The sequence below is a fragment of the Lepidochelys olivacea genome, assembly GCF_965140295.1.
Source record: "Lepidochelys olivacea isolate rLepOli2 genome assembly, chromosome: 2".
Lineage (NCBI taxonomy): Eukaryota > Metazoa > Chordata > Testudines > Cheloniidae > Lepidochelys > Lepidochelys olivacea.
The window spans coordinates 86,020,262-86,038,218 of NC_140412.1; the positions used below are offsets into that span (position 1 = coordinate 86,020,262).

A 17,957-nucleotide genomic window follows, 5' to 3' on the forward strand; every position below is an offset into this window, starting at 1 on the left:
CTCGGGCGGGCGTCGGGAGCAGCAGGCTCACTGCGGAGCAGCCGCACTTTCCTCCCCGGTATCTGCGCTGCGGTGGCGCCCGGGGCCTGACTGGCGCGTTCTCCCCGCCGATGGTGTAGCCCGGGTCCCTTCTTCCCCCCCCTTGCTGGCCGGGCGGTGGTTCGGTCTAGATCGCGCCCTCCGGAAGTACCAAGGCAGCTGGAGCAGCCGCCGCTTTCTCCCAGTCCCGTTCCGATCTGAGGCTCTGCTACAGCCGCCGCCAGGTGAGGCCGCGTGGCGCGGGCCGGGGGGAGGGGCTGGGTTCGGGGTCGCCCGGGTCTAGTGTCCAAGTGCTCGCGCTGGGCGGGAGGCCGGCCCGTCCCGGCCGCCCCTGTGGGCATTGGCTGGCAGGGGGCTGTTAGTGAGGGGCAGGGCTGGGTCCCGCTGCCCCAGGCTGGGGGGAGGAAGGGTGGGGGACAGAGTTGCTGCCCCTATGTGGAGTGGCGGTTGGTGGGTGGGTCGTAGCCGGGCTGAGCTGCCCCTCCTGCGCGGGGAGGAGGCTGCCGGGGCTGCCCCGCCCGGTGGGCGTGGATGGGAAGGGCCGCCCCGCTGATGGGCCCGGGCGATGTGTGTCAGGCGGTTCTGAGGCTGGGGCCGGTTTCACTAGAGCAGGGGCCTCAAACGAGCACAAGGGCCACATGAGGACTGGTCCATTAGCCCAAGGGCTGCACCACTGACCACCACCACCCCCTGCTGCCCTGGCCCCCACTCCACCCCTTCTGTGAGGCCCTACCCTGCCTTTTCCCACCCCTTCCCTGAAATCCCCACCCCAACTCTGCCCCCCTCCCTGCCCCTAGGGGGTGTAGGAGGGGGTGCATGGTATGTTGGGGTTTGGGTCAGGGTGTGGCAGGTGGCTCAGGGCAGGGAGTTGGGATGTAGGAGGTGTGTGGGGTGCAGTAGGGGGCACAGGGTAGGGGTTTGGGGTTTGGCAGGGGGTTGGGGTGCAGGAGGTGTTCGGGGAGCGGGTCCGGCCCGGCGCACACCAGGGGCAGGGCAGGCTGCCTGCCTGCCCCTGCGCCGCTCCAGGAAGCGGCCAGGACCTGGGGGGTGTGGGCCAGAGGAGTCTGTGTTGCCCTGGCCGCTGCTCCAGGTACCTCCCCCAAAGCTCCCATTGCCGGGAACAGGGAGCTGTAGCCAATGGGAGCTTAGGGGGAGGTACCTGGAGGAGCGGCAAGGGCAACACAGACTCCTCTGGCCCGCACCCCCCAGGTCCTGGCCGCTTCCTGGAGCGGCGCAGGGGCAGGCAGACAGAGAGTCTGCCCCTGCCCCCCCCCCCCCAGGTAAATGCTGGGGGGGGCAGGGGTGCCGCAGGGGAGCTGGCAGGCCGCAGAAAATAGCCCTGTGGGCTGCGTGTTTGACACCCCTGCACTACAGCCTTTACAGTAGCACCTTGCCCTGGGACTGTGCCTGGGGGCTCTCTGTGCAGCTCAGGGTCATGGCCTTTGGCCAAGGTGGCCAGTGCGCTGGGAGGAAGCGGAACCGTGGGCAGCTCCATAGCTGTAAGGAGTCTGGCAAGAGACGGGTCCGAGCTGGGTAGTGCCCAGGGAAAGGGACTGGTAGGAAACGGCTGCAGAAACCCATGGCAGGGAGCCACCAGCTGGTGTAATGCTGAGCTCTGCAATCGCTCGCACTGTTTGGTGGCTGAGAAATTATCAACTTGTGCTCCGCATCCTCTGTAAACAGGATAGATTTTACCCTGTCCCTGGTATCGTGTGACATGACCCCAGCTACCTTTGGACTTCTCAATATAAGAAATTTAGACAGTTTGGAAACTCAGGAAATAACTTGGGTGGAAAGAGATGCAGACACCTAAACCTTACTACATAAGTTGCCTTAATACATCAGCCTTGCAAAACTTGCTTGGGGTGATTCTTGTTTTCTCTTTTTGGAAGCTGAGTGAAGTAGTTTTTCTCATTTCAGTTATCATGGCACTCAGTGAGTGCGTAGACTTTATGCCTGGGATGATGATTCTCCTATGATATTGCAAGGTTGAAATACTGTGTTTTTCATCAATGGAAAATGTATAAAGATTGCCAGAGTAGCTGACAAAATAGCTAATGGTGAAAATGCAGGATGTGTGCTCAGATTAAGAGCACATGTATTAGTTGATTGTTCTGTAGGTCATATTTTAGCAGTGCATCCTTGATCACAATTCATCTAAAGGAAAAGCTCCAGTATAATGAGATTTTAATTGTGACTTCTACTTTCTAGCATGTGGACAGCCACATTGTCAAACAATCAGAAGAGCTAAATAAGTTTAGAAGAGGTGTGATATGTTTCTGAATAGTCAACACACAAAGTGTCCAGCTATTATCTTGAGCTAAGGCACTTATATGGCCCCCATCACTGTACTGTCTGCGTGCTTCACAATCTTTAACGTATTTATCCTCACAACACTGCTGTGAGGCAGAAAATTACTGTTATCTATTACTATTTGTAAAACGGGGAACTGAGGCACAGAAAGGCTAAATCACTTGCTCAGGGTCACACAGGAAGTCCATGGCGGAACAGGGAATTGAACCTGGTCTTCCAAGCTCTAAACCTAGTGCCCTTACTGCCAGACCATTCTTCTGCTCTAAAATATTTAAACTGGTGTCTTAATTTTTAGACCAATATATGGTCAGATAATCAATCTGTGACCCTCTATGTTGACCTAGGAAATTGAGTCAGATCCTGTTCCCATTGACTTCACATTTTTAATGAGCCATTCTTAAACATACTGGAGGCTGCACAAAATAAATGTGACAAGCATCCGATGAAGTGAGCTGTAGCTCACGAAAGCTTATGCTCAAATAAATTGGTTAGTCTCTAAGGTGCCACAAGTACTCCTTTTCTTTTTGCGAATACAGACTAACACGGCTGTTACTCTGAAACCTGAAATAAAACAAACTGATCTCAATGTGAATACCCACATGAGTAAGAGTTCAGTGAACAAGGCCACTACAACAGGGCCGTTTTGAAAGTTGATCACTGAGAAAGTAATGGGAGAGGATAATATCTTAATTTAGTAGCGTTCCCAAATACTACGGTGATGAGCATATTAAAATATAGCGTGCAAACAGAAGGCAGTAACTTTTGGTTACTCCTTGATTCCTACCAGTTCTATAGAAATGAAAAACTTATTCCCAGTCTCCTAAACCAGGGGTGGGCAAACTATGCCCTGGGGGCCACATCCAGCCCGCAGGACCGTCCTGCCCGGCCCTTGAGCTCCTGGCTGGGAAGGCTAGCCCATGGCCCCTACCCTACTGTCCCCACTCCCCTGCAGCCTCAGCTCGTCGTACCGCCAGTGTGATAAGGGGCAGGGGATCCTTGGGGGTAGTCAGGGAGCAGGGGGGCGGTTGGATGGGGTGGAGGTTCTGGCAGGAGGTGTAGTCAGGGGATGGGGAATGGGGGGGTTGGATAGGCGTGGGAGCCCCAGGGGGCCTGTCAGGGGGTAGGGGTGTGGATGGGGGTGGGGTCCTGTGGGGCCAGTTAGGGGCAGGGAGTCCCAGGAAGGGGCGGTCAGGGGACAAGGAGGAGTGGGGTTGGATGGGTCAGGGGTTCTGAGGGGGGGCAGTCGGGGGTGGGAAGTGGGAGGGGGTGGATAGGGGGTGGGGACCAGGCTGTTTGGGGAGGCACAGCCAGCCCTTTGTCCAGTTTCGGAACCTCAGTGTGGCCCTCAGGTCAAAAAGTTTGCCCACCCATGTCCTAAACTATCTACAAAAAGAAAAGGAGGATTTGTGGCACCTTAGAGACTAACGAATTTATTAGACCATAAGCTTTCGCGGGCTACAGCTCACTTCATCGGATGCATAGAATGCAACATATAGTAAGATATATAAAATATATACATACAGAGAATTAGTGGGGGAAGCAAAAGTGGATGGGAATCTGGGAGGTAGTGACCATGAGTTGGTTGAGTTCAGGATCCTGACGCAGGGAACAAAGGTAAGCAGCAGGATACGGACCCTGGACTTCAGGAAAGCAGACTTCGACTCCCTCAGGGAATGGATGGCCAGGATCCCCTGGGGGACTAACTTGAAGGGGAAAGGAGTCCAGGAGAGCTGGCTGTATTTCAAGGAATCCCTGTTGAGGTTACAGGGACAAACCATCCCGATGAGTCGAAAGAATAGTAAATATGGCAGGCGACCAACTTGGCTTAATGGTGAAATCCTAGCGGATCTTAAACATAAAAAAGAAGCTTACAAGAAGTGGAAGGTTGGACATATGACCAGGGAAGAGTATAAAAATATTGCTCGGGCATGTAGGAATGTTATCAGGAGGGCCAAATCGCACCTGGAGCTGCAGCTAGCCAGAGATGTCAAGAGTAACAAGAAGGGTTTCTTCAGGTATGTTGGCAACAAGAAGAAAGCCAAGGAATGTGTGGGCCCCTTACTGAATGAGGGAGGCAACCTAGTGACAGAGGATGTGGAAAAAGCTAATGTACTCAATGCTTTTTTTGCATCTGTTTTCACTAACAAGGTCAGCTCCCAGACTGCTGCGCTGGGCATCACAAAATGCGGAAGAGATGGCCAGCCCTCTGTGGAGATAGAGGCGGTTAGGGACTATTTAGAAAAGCTGGACGTGCACAAGTCCATGGGGCCGGACGAGTTGCATCCGAGAGTGCTGAAGGAATTGGCGGCTGTGATTGCAGAGCCACTGGCCATTATCTTTGAAAACTCGTGGCGAACCGGGGAAGTCCCGGATGACTGGAAAAAGGCTAATGTAGTGCCAATCTTTAAAAAAGGGAAGAAGGAAGATCCTGGGAACTACAGGCCAGTCAGCCTCACCTCAGTCCCTGGAAAAATCATGGAGCAGGTCCTCAAAGAATCAATCCTGAAGCACTTGCATGAGAGGAAAGTGATCAGGAACAGCCAGCATGGATTCACCAAGGGAAGGTCATGCCTGACTAATCTAATCGCCTTTTATGATGAGATTACTGGTTCTGTGGATGAAGGGAAAGCAGTGGATGTATTGTTTCTTGACTTTAGCAAAGCTTTTGACACGGTCTCCCATAGTATTCTTGTCAGCAAGTTAAGGAAGTATGGGCTGGATGAATGCACTATAAGGTGGGTAGAAAGCTGGCTAAATTGTCGGGCTCAACGGGTAGTGATCAATGGCTCCATGTCTAGTTGGCAGCCGGTATCAAGTGGAGTGCCCCAAGGGTCGGTCCTGGGGCCGGTTTTATTCAATATCTTCATAAATGATCTGGAGGATGGTGTGGATTGCACTCTCAGCAAATTTGCGGATGATACTAAACTGGGAGGAGTGGTAGATACGCTGGAGGGGAGGGATAGGATACAGAAGGACCTAGACCAATTGGAAGATTGGGCCAAAAGGAATCTGATGAGGTTCAATAAGGATAAGTGCAGGGTCCTGCACTTAGGACGGAAGAACCCAATGCACAGCTACAGACTAGGGACCGAATGGCTAGGCAGCAGTTCTGCGGAAAAGGACCTAGGGGTGACAGTGGACGAGAAGCTGGATATGAGTCAGCAGTGTGCCCTTGTTGCCAAGAAGGCCAATGGCATTTTGGGATGTATAAGTAGGGGCATAGCGAGCAGATCGAGGGACGTGATCGTTCCCCTCTATTCGACATTGGTGAGGCCTCATCTGGAGTACTGTGTCCAGTTTTGGGCCCCACACTTCAAGAAGGATGTGGATAAATTGGAGAGAGTCCAGCGAAGGGCAACAAAAATGATTAGGGGACTGGAACACATGAGTTATGAGGAGAGGCTGAGGGAGCTGGGATTGTTTAGCCTGCAGAAGAGAAGAATGAGGGGGGATTTGATAGCTGCTTTCAACTACCTGAAAGGGGGTTCCAAAGAGGATGGCTCTAGACTGTTCTCAATGGTAGCAGATGACAGAACGAGGAGTAATGGTCTCAAGTTGCAGTGGGGGAGGTTTAGATTGGATATTAGGAAAAACTTTTTCACTAAGAGGGTGGTGAAACACTGGAATGCGTTACCTAGGGAGGTGGTAGAATCTCCTTCCTTAGAGGTTTTTAAGGTCAGGCTTGACAAAGCCCTGGCTGGGATGATTTAACTGGGAATTGGTCCTGCTTTGAGCAGGGGGTTGGACTAGATGACCTTCTGGGGTCCCTTCCAACCCTGATATTCTATGATTCTATGATTCTAAGGTGGAAGTTTCCATACAAACTGTAAGAGGCTAATTAGTTAAGATGAGCTATTATCAGCAGGAGAAAATAACTTTTGTAGTGATGATCAAGATGGCCCATTTAGACAGTTGACAAGAAGGTGTGAGGATACTTAACTTAGGGAAATAGATTCAATACGTGTAATGACCCAGCCACTCCCAGTCTCTATTCAAACCCAGGTTAATGGTACCTAGTTTGCATATTAATTCAAGCTCAGCAGTTTCTTGTTGGAGTCTGTTTTTGAAGCTTTTCTGTTGCAAAATTGCCACCCTTAAATCTTTTCCTGAGTGGCCAGAAAGGTTGAAGTGTTCTCCTACCGGTTTTTGAATGTTATGATTCCTGATGTCAGATTTGTGTCCATTTAGTTTTTTGCGGAGAGACTGTCCGGTTTGGCCAGTGTACATGGCAAAGGGGCATTGCTAGTACATGATGGCATATATCACATTGGTAGATGTGCAGGTGAACGAGCCTGATGGCATGGCTAATGTGATTGGGTCCTATGATGGTGTCACTTGAATAAATATCTGGACAGAGTTGGCATCGGGCTTTGTTGCAAGGATAGGTTCCTGAATTAGTGTTTTTATTGTGTGATATGTGGTTGCTGGTGAGTATTTGCTTCAGGTTGGGGGGCTGTCTCTAAGCGAGGACTGGCCTGTCTCCCAAGATCTGAGAGCGTGAGGGATCATTTTTCAGGATAGGTTGTAAATCTTTGATGATGCGCTGGAGAGGTTTTAGTTGGGGGCTGAAGGTGATGGCTAGTGGCGTTCTGTTATTTTCTTTGTTTGGCCTGTCCTGTAGCAGGTGACTTCTGGGTACTCTTCGGGCTCTGTCAATCTATTTTTTCACTTCAGCAGGTGGGTATTGTAGTTTTAAGAATGCTTGATAGAGATCTTGTAGGTGTTTGTCCCTGTCTGAGGGATTGGAGCAAATGCGGTTGTATCTTAGAGCTTGGCTGTAGACAATGGATCGTGTGATGTGGTCTGGATGAAAGCTGTATCCACAAAAACAACAAGGATTCTGGTGGCACCTTAAAGACTAACTTAAAGACTAGTTTTATGTGGGCATAAGCTTCCGTGTGTAAAACACCACTTCTTCAGATGCATGGAGTGAAAATTACCAAATTGGTAATACATCTGAAGAAGTGGTGTTTTACCCACAGAAGCTTATGCCCACAAATCTGTTAGTCTTTAAGGTGCCACCAGACTCCTTGTTAACATTTGGAAAGATCATTAAGTGGTCTGCCAAGACCCTCAGCAATTTTCAAGTGGTCTGTGCGGAAAAAAAGTTTGAAAACCACTGCCATATGTGACTGCAAATTCATATTGAATGTACTGTCCACTATCACCTCTAAATCTCCTGTAGCAAATTTCCTGGTTCCTTACTGTCATTGAATCTACTCCCGTCCCTCCACCCATTAAGATATAGAAGATTGTGAAGTAAATTTTTTTCCAAATTGAACTGTATTTGTGGTTTGTGTTTTTTCTCCATGGATTTACCTCTAATCTCTGCAGTAGTCTGTTTTTTCTGCATGCACAAAAGAATAGAATTGTAGGAGAGAGATTGGCAAGGAGTCACTTCTTCTGTATGTTTGATTTGGATGGCCCTTTACCTTACAGTATAGTCTCAATTATCAGAGCACAATGAAGAACTTCAGATAATTAAGGGGATTGTCATTATAACAAGTGTTGAGGGCATTACCCTGTTCTGGGTAGCTGTGAATCTGTGTAGGGGTTCAGATTATAAGGATGAGTTGTTGTTGGCTTGCTACCTGAAGTGTGTCCAATTTAAGATTTTAAGTCTTGTGTCTCAAAAGCCGATTGTTAGCTTATTAGCTTAATGGTTTATGGTGAGCTGTGTTACTTCAGAAATAAAATGGATTTCCTGACTTTAAATCTGAAATTTTGTTTTCATTGTACTCTGAACACTTGTTTTAGGGAGATTTGTTTTGTGTGTGTGGGGGGGGGGGGGTGAGAGAACCTGGATTTGTGCTCGAAATGGCCCAACTTGATTAACATACACATTGTAAGGAGAGTGATCACTTTAGATAAGCTATTATCAGCAGGAGAGTGGGGTGGGAGGAGGTATTTTTTCATGCTTTGTGTGTATATAAAAAGATCTTCTACACTTTCCACAGTATGCATCCGATGAAGTGAGCTGTAGCTCACGAAAGCTTATGCTCAAATAAATTGGTTAGTCTCTAAGGTGCCACAAGTACTCCTGTTCTTTTTGCAAATACAGACTAACACGGCTGTTAGTCTGAAACCTGTTTTGTGAAAGTGTAATGAAGAGCATTGCTGAGTGACTTGCAGTTGAGCTTTGTTGGTTATTTTTAGTTCAGAGCATAGCAGTTTGTTTTTCATATGTCAGAAGAATGTTGTATGTGGAACGTAAGTTTTAAAAGTGGAGAATTAATCAGTGGGTGAAATCAGTAATGCTATTTGTAGATATACTGGGAAGACTATAACCTATGCAGTGGCCTCTTTTTATCATCTGGAGGCTTGGTAAAGCGCTTGCTCTCTTGGATATAAAGCAAGGTAAAATACTTTTCAATTGACAAAGAGATGTGATCTTTTAGATTTAACTGGATTCTTAATTGCGTACTTTAATGTTGATTGCTCACCTATTGCAGTTATTTACTGTATTTAGTTAACTTCAGTTCACTTTTAAAATGAACTAAAATTGCACCCTTCCTTTAATTGCTTTTTTTTTATTTTGGATAGACTGACATCTCCCAGATCACTTTATAAGCAATCTGTTTAAGGAGTCACTGAGAGACTATTTTCTGTGACTCATTGATCACCTCTTTTCAGAGGTGCAATTAACTTTTAGAGGTAGCTTGTTTTAAAGATCAGCCTTTGATATTGTAAATTAGCCAAACTGGGATGTTTTGAATGTAAACATAGGCTGGTGGTAATAGCTTCTTGGACTCTTAAATTGCAGGTGTTTAGCCTAAAGCTCATAATCAAGGAGCAAATAAATTTATGGCATGTATCAAAACCCAGTCTGGGTATGATGCAGAATTGTGGCACACTAAGTTAGCACCTTGTAGTTCACTTTTAAGATATCTTAAGTTTTTGTGAGAGATAAAATTATTAAATCCAAATCTGGGTTGATATGGACAGTAATATAGGTTAATGAGATACTGTCATCTTGAAATTATTTTTTTAAATGAGCTGAGTTAAAAATAGCTTTAGGATACACCTACTCTTGAGTTTATCTGCTAATTTTGGTGGCTTTACAATCATTTTGTTCGTTGCCAAAATGTTTCTTTACCCTATTGCTGTGTGACGGATGAAACTAACTACATAGGGGCAAACAGGGAAATTGACTATACAGAGAGCTAGCCATGCAATGCCCAAAGTAAATAATCTGGAAAACGGTAGTTACTCTGTTATAATAGGTGTTACAACTAAGTGTAATTTTTTTTTAATTTGACAGATGTTTCTTTAAATATGTAATCTTCTTTACCCACAATTCTTACATTTTAACTAATCAGTAAGGCCCTGATTCTGAGGACAGAGCTGCATGGGCAGGCCTGAAATCAACAGGATACTCTATGGGCACAAAAGTCCACCCATGCAGATCCAGTTGTAGAACTGAGACCTTAGTATTTAAATTTCAATCTAGTGGATCAGTTCCAGTGGTGGTGTTAAACTGGCTTAAAAGGTAAATATTTAAATCACAACTGAATGGATACCATAAACTTTAAAGCTTCACTTCTGTCTGAATTATCTTACTTACTAAGTGTTAGTTGTAACATCTGAGGTTATTCTTTGTTTACTTGCACATTTGAAAATACTTTGTGTAGTCAATTTCACTGTTTCCCCAATTTTATCAGTTTCCCATTTCACACTTGCAATATGGTTGACTTTTTTTAAAGCATATTGTAAATCCACAGACTTGTGTAGTATCTGAAACTACCTTGCTTTTCAATATGCACTAGATTGTATCCCTTCAATGGAGTAATTTCATAGTTTAAAATGCACCTATTGATATGCTGTATTAGTTCAGACTTCTTGGTTACCTAACAGATTTGTGCAGGAAATGGCCCAACTTGATTATCATGCACATTGTGTAGAGAGTTGTCACTTTGGATGGGCTATCACCAGCAGGAGAGTGAATTTGTGGGGGGGGGGGGTGGAGGGTGAAAAAACCTGGATTTGTGTTGGAAATGGCCCAACTTGATGATCACTTTAGATAAGCTATTACCAGCAGGACAGTGGGGTGGGAGGAGGTATTGTTTCATATTCTCTGTGTGTATATAAAGTCTGCTGCAGTTTCCACGGTATGCATCCGATGAAGTGAGCTGTAGCTCACGAAAGCTCATGCTCAAATAAATTGGTTAGTCTCTAAGGTGCCACAAGTACTCCTTTTCTTTTTGCGAATACAGACTAACAGGGCTGTTACTCTGAAACCTGTCATTGTTTGTTTTGCAACTAAGCCCAGACTCCTCCTCCTCCCCCTCCCCTTCACCCCACCCCCCACAACATACACCAGACCCTGTAGCTGATGATGCTGAAAGGACTTTAACACACACACAACTTTCCTGGGATGCTGTGTTTTTGTTCTCAACTGCCTAAACCAAACAAAAACTTAAGAGTCACTCTATCTCTGGTCTCAGACTGACTGAGTCTTTACGTTCTTCAACTAATATAACAAAGTAAATAACTTCAAAGTAAAAGAGAATCACCTTTTCCAGGTATCTAAGCTTGTGAGCTCCTTGGCCCCACTCAGACAAGGCTATAATTCTAACTGCCAGCTTAGGAAGGCAAATATATGCTGAAGTACAGAGACATGGGTATTGGGGGGCATATTTTCAAGGACCAGCTTGATGCAGACTGCTGTCAGCCCAGGAGAGTTTTCCTCTGAACCCCAAAGGGCCAGTAGACATAATCACAGTTAAGCTTCTAATAAAAGAAAATACAACAAAAGGTGGATGGTAAATTTGTGGATCGATGTACCTTTTGCACATTATCCAGAATTCAAACTTTTTTTCAAGGAACTGTGATATAGTTTATTATACAACTCTAATTCTTAGACATCTGTTTTAAATTTAATTTCCTATACTTTAGTCACTGTTTTTCTCCCCTAGAATCCAACAGCCATCATGTCTAGTAAAAGAGCAAAGACAAAGACCACTAAGAAGCGCCCTCAGCGTGCAACCTCCAATGTATTTGCAATGTTCGATCAGTCACAGATTCAAGAATTCAAAGAGGCCTTCAACATGATTGATCAGAACAGAGATGGCTTCATCGACAAAGAAGACTTGCATGATATGCTCGCTTCCCTTGGTAATGTTTATTTCTCCAGATGTCTATTTATCCCCCCATCATTGTATTAACTGAGCATTATAAAATGGCTATGTGCCTGTTGCAATCATCACAAGAGCATGGCTGTTAACTTTTTATACATTTTTGAGCTGCTTTATGAAAGGTTTTAGTCTGTTTAAAATTAGCAGATATAATTTGTTGGATGAATAAACATATTATAATGACTATCAAAAATATGAATACTTTAATTATAGGAAAGAATCCAACTGATGAATACCTAGATGCTATGATGAATGAAGCTCCAGGCCCCATAAACTTCACTATGTTCCTTACAATGTTTGGAGAAAAACTAAATGGCACAGATCCAGAAGATGTAATCAGAAATGCTTTTGCTTGCTTTGATGAAGAAGCAACAGGTAAGTAGGTGAAATATCAATGCTGGGTTATCTGCTTTTGAATCTTTAATAAAAGGATTTCTTTTATTCAGCCATGACTGTAAATATATAATGAATTTAATTAGATCATTTGAGGTTATTATGGGCTTCTAAGGACTTGTCTACATGGTGCCTTTGCGCATGTCTACAGAGATATAAATCTCAATGCACACCCCTTTGTTGTGCATTAACTGTCCCATGCAAACTCTGGTGTGTAATAAAGGTCCATTTATGCACATTTAATATAGTGCTGCTGGACTACATTAATGTGGACTAGGGAACTTTTAGTGCACATCAGCAGGTCCATATGAGCCAGTTAGTGCACAACACACTGATGCACGCTAGAATTTACACCCTTGCTGGTAGACAAGCCGTGAATATACCCAGTATACAATTTTCTGATAATCATCACTTAATTTTTTTATTTTATTTTGCAAGTATCAAAAACACTTTACGCCCAATATTTTACCATTTCTGCCGCAGAGATGATAAAATTACATTAAGACTGTTAAACCCATCCAGTTGCTTAAAATCCATCTATCAGAACCCAAAATACTGAAAAGAGCCATTTAAAAACAAATGTGGTGACTGGGAGCTGTCTTAAAATTATAGGAAATTTAAAAGCTTAGAACAGTAGTTTTTAATTGGTTAATGGAACACCAGTTGCCCACAAAAGACTTGCTGGTGAGCTGCAGAGTTGACTTCCAACACTTGCTGGCTCCTCATTTCCTCCTGTTAAACTGTATTTAAAAGAAAACAAAAAGATGTATAAAATACCTAATTTTTTTATGTAAGAAAAAGTTGTTGCTATAGCAATGTTTATCACCAATAGGAGGGGGAGAAATGGCTCACATATCCTATTGTGGGAGGCTGTAGTCCATGCTGTGTCAAAGTTTGGGAACCTCTGAGTAGAATTTGCCATTGAATTGATACTAACATACAAATATATCTGAAATATTAAGATTTCTTCACGTCTTTAGCCTTGACATTTAAGTTAGTCTAGATTCAGCTCCCATTCAATATGAGCTGGATTGTATGCTCAGCAGTTTTAAGTAAAAAATGTTTAAGTCAAGTGAGTACAATCAGTGAAAACTTCCATGTAGAAATGTTTGTTTAAGACTGTCTTAAATCTATTTGTTTCAACCAAAATATAAACTTAATGTCTTTCCAGACAGACTATTTTGATGCAATTTGAGGTCAGTTCTTGCCATTGAAGTTCTGGGATTATTGTGTGGAAAAAGCTATGAGAGGTTGTCATGCAGAATGTACCAGATCAGGCTATTCATCCAAGTCTTATGGTGGCCATTACCTTAAGTATCGGAGGGAGCTGGAAGGTGTAGAGGCTCTCATAATCCTGTTGTAGCACTTCAGTGTGACTCTGAAGCATAAGACTTGGATATAATCTTGTCTTGCATAACTAAACACTTTATCTTTGGCAATTAAAATAATCCAGCCCTGTTATTAAATGCAGCCACAGTATTTAACTTTGGCCTCCTGCAGTCTTATATTGATAGCTTTTGTGTCTTGCTTCTCCCTGGAGTTAATGCTTAAATAGGCTTGTAAATATTTATTCTGTCTTTCTTAAGCAATATATGTGTGATGCTTATTTATATACTGATGTGATTACTTAACTCCAAACTACAAATTTTTTCTCTTTGAAGATCCAGTAAGAAAACTCTTTTTGGTTTATCCTGATTCGCTGTACACATTATATTCCAGGGTTCATTCAAGAAGATTATCTGAGAGAGCTGCTGACGACAATGGGAGATAGATTTACAGATGAAGAAGTAGATGAGCTGTACAGAGAGGCACCAATTGACAAAAAGGGAAATTTCAATTACATTGAATTCACGCGTATCCTTAAACATGGAGCAAAAGACAAGGATGATTGAACAAAATATCAGACACCTGCAGCTAGCTCTAGTTTTCACTTGTGTTTATTTTTGAGGGTTTTTTCCTGGTAGAACCTGTTGCATGCATCTACCTTTTTGAAGCTTTTGCCTTTCTCATTATATTTATCTATTCCAGGCCATTCTGGCATATTTGCACCTGTATAATCGGACTGGATGTGGGGGGATGATATTGTAGTGAAAAGAATCTGGGGACAAAGATCAATGAATTTGAAGGCCCAGGAAAAAAGTCTCAATGTTTCTGGTTTAGCTGGATTTTTACATTTTTGTAATAAAAATGTCCTTTTGAAATAAAGATTGCTATATAAATAAAATACCTCAAACTGTTTTGTGAAGTGACATTTTCTTGTTACTAAATGTCTTCATTTTTAAAAGCATATGTACCTAGTCTTTATATCAGGGTGAGACTCAAGATGTTACAGTGAGTTTACAGTTTATAAAACATTTGCATTAAGTACTGTCTCTTCACACTTAAGTGTGCAGGGATATTCAATTTTATAATATTGTGAAAAATACTGGTACCTAAATGTTAACTCTCACAACTAATGGCTTTAGTCTCTGAAGGGGAGTCTGGCTGGTGTAGGCGTAAGCAGAATGGGTGGGGAAGACTATTGCAGTTGGGCAGCAACCAATTCTTTCTTCCCTGAATTGTGCTGCTGATGTAAACACCTTTCATGATTTTTGTGTGTGCATGCTGATTAGCCCTTATTTATTTTCCTTTATTACAAGGGTGAGAGCGTTTGGAAAATTGTAACTTGGAGAACAGGAATACAGAAGATAAGACGAGCATGATGCTGATGATTCAAGTAGGAGGGGACATATTTATATTTCCATTGTGCCTACTTGCATCCTCTCCCGCTGCCAATAACTTGTTCTAGACTGAGATGTCTACACTACCACTACTGAATGACTGCATTTTAAAAACGATATATTGTTGCTCTACAGGCCCCTTGATTTCATGTACAGCTTCGCAGCATGATCAGAACTCACTTTTTCTTCAGCGACACATTCTTAAACAATTGTGCTAATGTTATGTGATGAATTTTAATTATGACCCTTATCAATTAAGTACATGTGCTGTTGTCATGTTCTAAAAGGTAGGATGCAAATAGTTAATCATTTATTACATTTCTTGCCCGTACACAGCCCCCACCTTCTTGCAGGTCATCTTTCCTTAGCCACCAGTTGGAATGGATTTCAATCTGCTGCCAGTCCCCTACTTCATTAACCTGGTCCCAGGACTGTTTGTGGAATCCCATTGCACTCCCCTTGTATGAGGGTTAGGGGAGTAGGAATGACAGGGTTGTCTCCTTGATGTCAGACATTAGGAACCCCAACACCCTTTTTCAGTTTCTGTAGGAGAGGTCTTCATTCTCCTAATCCACTTCCAATTCTGATTTATCTGGGAACCAGACTCCTATTGAATGCTTATGTGCACAGGTCACCTGCCAAGTTGCAATAAAATATTTTTACAACCTAATCTATCCACTGACTCATGGGGCAGCTAAGGGGAACCCGAAAACGCCTATCTACCCAGCCCAACCTGGCACTGAGAGAGAAATTTCTTCCCATTCCCCAAAAAGGGGGACACATGATGCTCACAGCAAGGCCCAAAAACTCTGCTTCTACTCTTAATTCCAGAAGGTGGAAGATTTTTCTTTCCTCTGCAGACTAGTCTCTTGTCTTTCCCACTCCGCTCCTTGTATGCATGGGAGCCAGTACACTTCTGCACCCTTCTGCCTACCTCCTCAAGTCTGTGACGGGTGAAATCCTTAAAGTGTCAATAGGTTTTCTTTCCACTGTTGGCCTCTCATGTCTGAGGCAGGGTGGGACACTTGTGGAGTGTAGAAGTATAGTACTGCCCTCTTACTACTTGCAGGAGCTCTGGACAGAAGTACTTACTCTTCTTGGTATTCCACTTCCTCTAAAGCAGGGGTTCTCAAATAGGGGGGTTGGGACCCCTCAGGGGGTTGCAAAGTTATTACATTAGGGGTCATGAGCTGTCAGTCTCCACCCCAAATCCTGCTTTGCCTCCAACATTTATAATGGTGTTAAATATATTTTAAAAGTGTTTAATTTTTAGGGGGGGGGGTCACACTCAGAGGCTTCCTATGTGAAAGGGTGACCAGTACAGAAGTTTGAGAACTACTGCTCTAAAGCCTTATTCTTGCTAAGGGTTTTTAAGTGGGGAAGGGGAACGTTTTAAGATGAGCATGGCACTGTGAAATAATGTATGTCCACAGTTGCTGTTTCATATAATGTAGAGATTCCTTTTTCTAATATTGTTGGTGTTTCTAGCATGGCAATTCCTGGAGATGATCTGTTTCTTTTTTGTAAAATACGTAGTTTATTCCCCCTTGTTTTTTCCTACTCCCCCCCCCCCCCCGATGTTCTGGTTTAACTTGGATTTAAACTTGGAGAGTGGTCAGTTTGGATGAGCTATTACCAGCAGGATAGTGAGTTTGTGTGTGTGGTTTTTGGGAGGAGGGGTGAGAGAACCTGGATTTGTGCAGGAAATGGCCCAACTTGATTATCATGCACATTGTGTAGAGAGTTGTCACTTTGGATGGGCTATCACCAGCAGGAGAGTGAATTTGTGTGGGGGGGTGGAGGGTGAGAAAACCTGGATTTGTGCTGGAAATGGCCCAACTTGATGATCACTTTAGATAAGCTATTACCAGCAGGACAGTGGGGTGGGAGGAGGTATTGTTTCATATTCTCTGTGTGTATATAAAGTCTGCTGCAGTTTCCACGGTATGCATCCGATGAAGTGAGCTGTAGCTCACGAAAGCTCATGCTCAAATAAATTGGTTAGTCTCTAAGGTGCCACAAGTACTCCTTTTCTTTTTGCAAAGACAGACTAACACGGCTGTTACTCTGAAACCTGTAGTTTAAAATAACATTCAACAGTTTTGCCTCAAACTTTTCTGGGTGGTCTTTTTCCCCCTCTATGCTTTAATTAAAACCAGTTATTTCTACATTTCCTAGTGTATTTTTATCCAAGTTGTAACTGGCAGTTTGCCCGTATTCATTGCTTTTCTTGATTGTTCTGGGTTTGGTTTGGTGTTTCCTACCTAGCTGGATAGTCTTTGTCCTTTAACAACAATGTTGCCGTTCCAGACCATCCAGCCAACTCCTCCTCCCCAGTAGCTGGTTTCCAATTGTCCCAGCGCTCCTCTGCGTAGTTGCTATGGCACACCCTGTTGGAATATCAGTAAGACCTCAGTAGCAGCACATTTTTGAAAAGCCATTTGCCAAATATGCAATAAATTCTTTCCTACAACACCCTGATAGGGATGTTGCAGTTAGGGGAAACAATCACTTAGACCTTTAAGAAACAACAGCAGAAAACACATATTTAAAAAGTGTTTTGTAACATTAAAACTAAATAATAAAAAAACCCCAACAACCTTGACTAGGGCATCATCCTTTCACATTTAAACAACTGTCTGGGTGTAAATAAATATATAATGCATATAACTTCACAAACTATAGACTTCATTATGCTTTTGGTTGTTCGTGGATGTGGAGGCTCACCCTAGGGGGGAGGGATAGCTCAGTGGTTTGAGCATTGGCCTGCTACACCCAGGGTTCTGAGTTCAATCCTTGAGGGGGCCATTTAGGGATTTGGGGCAAAAATTGGGGATTGGTCCTGCTTTGAGCAGCGGGTTGGACTAGGTGACCTCCTGAGATCCCTTCCAATCCTGATATTCTATGAGAAAAGTGAGTTGAGATCCAGATCTGTTTTCTTCTACATGACTTTTCTCTGCCACATATAATAATGGGTGTCTTTCTTAGCAGTGGGTCTTAAAACTTGTCGTATGATGGACCTCCCAATATCCAAATCCCTCATACCTTATGTTTGAATTAATAATATTAATTTGGGAGACCATCACACTAATTTAACCATGAATTCCAAAGGCTAAATAGTATTTCATACAATTGCGCTAAACATGCTCATAGCCTAAAAATAAGCAGTCACTATACCCAATACAGTAACAAAATATTCATAAGCATGTGATCAGTATACTTACAAATAGGCCAGACCTAGGAAAATATCTTATTCTGGTGTGCTCCAGCACGATCGGGTTGGGTCTCTCAAAGAACCTTCAGGGTCATGGTTCTATACTCTTTGCTAACTTCCAAGCTTTGGCAGAAATCCAGTCCA

At 43.8% G+C, this 17,957-nt stretch overlaps 1 protein-coding gene and 1 long non-coding RNA gene across 2 annotated transcripts in view; one reads left to right on the plus strand and one right to left on the minus strand.

The window, feature by feature from the left end:
- LOC311516417 (myosin regulatory light chain 2, smooth muscle minor isoform) lies at nt 1-14,116 on the plus strand. The gene is made up of 4 exons (XM_084620456.1): nt 1-263; nt 11,268-11,466; nt 11,700-11,861; nt 13,599-14,116. Exons 2-4 carry the CDS (start codon nt 11,283-11,285, stop codon nt 13,769-13,771), a joined length of 519 nt encoding a protein of 172 aa, XP_084476582.1. The 5' UTR covers nt 1-263; nt 11,268-11,282; the 3' UTR covers nt 13,772-14,116.
- Nucleotides 11,894-17,957, minus strand: part of LOC311516419 — a 16,230-nt gene continuing 10,166 nt past the window's right edge. Inside the window, exons 2-3 of the long non-coding RNA XR_014710409.1 lie at nt 16,864-16,989; nt 11,894-12,619 (exon numbers count right to left, since the gene is read on the minus strand). This is a non-coding gene — a long non-coding RNA (uncharacterized lncRNA). The remainder of the gene's footprint in view (nt 12,620-16,863; nt 16,990-17,957) is intronic.